The sequence below is a fragment of the Chinchilla lanigera genome, unplaced genomic scaffold, assembly GCF_000276665.1.
Source record: "Chinchilla lanigera isolate Chin_1 unplaced genomic scaffold, ChiLan1.0 scaffold00049, whole genome shotgun sequence".
Lineage (NCBI taxonomy): Eukaryota > Metazoa > Chordata > Mammalia > Rodentia > Chinchillidae > Chinchilla > Chinchilla lanigera.
Genome location: NW_004955450.1, coordinates 15,745,695 through 15,748,387, shown reverse-complemented (window position 1 = coordinate 15,748,387; position 2,693 = coordinate 15,745,695). Strand labels below are relative to the sequence as shown.

Here is a 2,693-nt window from a genome sequence, read left to right as displayed (position 1 = left end):
CCCCCTCCCCCTCCCCCTCCCCTCCTCCTCCCCTCCGGCTCTGGGGAGCCCCGCTGACTCCGCACAAGCGCTCGGACAGCACCGCACCCCCTCAGCGCAGTGGGGGGCCCGCAACGTGACTGGCACGAAGATACAACGTGTTCTTTTCTTGCAGTATTGGGGCTGGAGCCCATCTTTACCCTGAACTTCATCCCTGCTCCCTTGGAAAGAAAAAAATTTTTTGGACACAGCATTATGGCTTGTGACTGATGTCCCCCGCAAAGCCTCAGGCTCCCATAGGTGGGGCTTTTTCAGAGGTGGCTGGATCTAGGGCGCATGATGCTGGGATGAACTGTCATTTGCACCGTCCTGATCCCTGGTACCCTAGAATATAAAAGAGGCAGAAAGACGCAGTTAAGAGCTGGGTGTGGTGGTGCACACCTGTAATCTCAGCACTTGGGAGGCTGAGGCAGGAGGATCCCCCGTGAGTTTGAGGCCGGCCAGGGTTACATAGTGAGTTCAAGGCCAGTATGAACTGCATAGAGAGGCCCTGTCTCAAAAAACAGAAACAAAAACAAAATCTATGGTCCCTTGTTGCTTTGCTGCCTTCTGCCCACCATGAACTGTTTCTCCCCTGCAACACCTCTCCGCCACACCACCCTGCCGTGGAGCCAGCCCACTATGGACTGAAACCTCTACAAACTGTGAGCAAAATAAACCTTCCTCCTCGAATTCTGGGCGTCAGGTATCTTGTCTGAGCAACAAGAAAAGTAGCCAAGACAGGGTCTCTCTGAGTTCCCCAGGCTGTGCTAAAACTTGCAGTCCTTCTGCCTCAGCTTCCCGGAGGGCTGGGCTTACAGTCAATGCCTAGGTATCTTTATTAACGGAGTCTATTAAACATTTAAGGAGAAAGTAATTCTGTCCTACAAAAATCCGCAGGAAGGGCAAAGGAGAGGGTGCATTTCTCTATAGAAACTCAGACAATGACTTTAGTCTCCTAGTTTCCAGTTCATGAGCACGTGTCTGCAGTACGTGCTTGCGACATCCCTTGCGGGCCATGGTGTGTGCTCGGCACACCTGCTCCTCCTCCGCCCCTCCCCTCCTCTTCCCGCTCGTTACTGTCTGCCCTTCGGTCCGTTCTGCAGTCGCAGTTCGGGGCCCTCGTATCAGAGGAGCCACGCAGCGTTGGAGCTGAGTGTCTGAATGCCTCACCGAACGTTTTGGTCTCAAGGTGCCTCCGTTTCCCACGAGGACTCGGACTTACCTTCTTTACGGCAGACTAGTGCTTCGCTGTGTGCAGTACCGCATTTTCCGTACGCAGTCGTCTGCCGAGGGACACACGGCTGCTCCCAGGGCTCGGCTGCTCGGAGCTGAGCTGCTGTAAACACGGGTGTGCACGGACCCCTGTGATCGGAGTGACTCTCCTGACGAAACACCTAGAAGGGGAGCAGCCGGGTGAAATGCAATCTCTATTTTTAGTTTTTTGAGGAATCTCCACGCTAATTTCAGTAGTGGCTGTCGTGGTTCACATCCCCACCAACGGCGTAGAGGGGCTCCTGTCCCCCACACCCTCGCCAGCGCTCGCTGGTACTGGGTTTCTGGGTGACGTCCGCTCTCTCGGGGAGTTGTTTCACTTCGCTTTCGTCTCATGGCCAGCGTGGCGAGTGCTTCTCCGTGTATCTGTGGGCCCGTCTTAGTTCTTACTCTGAGAAGGGCCTGTTAGTATCACTTGTTCATTTTGGAGTGGGATTTTCACTGTGCAGGGCCGGATGTTTCTGAGCTCTTTCTGTGTGGCCCTTGTCACTCCTCTGTCTGAGCAGTACCGCACACATTTCCCCATTCTGGAGGTTGAACCTCACTCTGCTGGTTGTTCTGTGCAGTGCAGAAGCTTTTCAATGTCAGTGTGATCCCGCTGGTTGTTTCTTGGTACTATCTCCTGGGCACCCAGGCTCTGTTCAGATCGACCTTGCCGGGCTGGGATGCAGCTCCGCGGCACAGCGCCCGCCTGGCAAGTGCAAGGTCCTGAGTTCGATTCCCAGTACCAAAAAAAATAAATAGCAGAAAGACCTTGCTTACATATGACTTTAGTGGTTTTACCCATTTTTCTTCTAGCCTAACATTTAGATCTTTGACTCATTTTGATTTAGTTTAGTGTATGGTGAGAGATAGGGGTCTAGATTCAATCTTCTGCATGTGGGAAGCCAGTCTTCCCAGCACCGTTTATTAAAGAGGCTGTCTTTCTCCCAGGGTGTGTTTTGGGCCCCTTTGTCAAAGATCAAATAGTTGAAGGTGCCTGGGGTTGTTTCTGAGCACTGTATTCTGCTGCACTGGCTAGTTTGTCTGTTTTTGTACGGTGCCGTGCTGTTTTTATCACTGTAGCTTTGTAATGTAACTTCCAATCCGAGACTGTGTTGCCCCCACTTTGCTCCTGTTACTCAGGATTGCTGTTCCTATTCTGGATTTCCTCTGGTTCCGTATGAATTTCAGGATTCTTTGGTTCTGTGAATGGTGCTATTGGTATTTTGATTGGGACTGTGCTAAATGTGTGTATCAGTTTTGGACATCTGGCCATTTTGACTGTTTTGTCTCAGAACAGGAGCTATCTTTGCCTTTGTCGATGTCCTCTCTGAGCTCCCTTTTCATCATAGCTCTGGAGTTGTCATTGTAGAGGTGTCTCTCTCTTCCTTAGGTTAATTCCTAAGTGCTTAATTTTT

At 51.5% G+C, this 2,693-nt stretch overlaps 1 protein-coding gene across 1 annotated transcript in view; it reads right to left on the bottom strand.

Moving 5' to 3' along the window:
• Window positions 1-264: 264 nt before the first annotated feature.
• The window catches only part of Sltm (SAFB-like, transcription modulator), a gene marked incomplete at its 5' end in the record, with an annotated part of 56,652 nt that continues 54,223 nt past the window's right edge, over window positions 265-2,693 (bottom strand). The window contains 2 exon segments of the mRNA XM_013518874.1: window positions 265-363; window positions 1,244-1,415. Of these exon segments, the coding sequence (XP_013374328.1) occupies window positions 1,259-1,415 (157 nt within the window).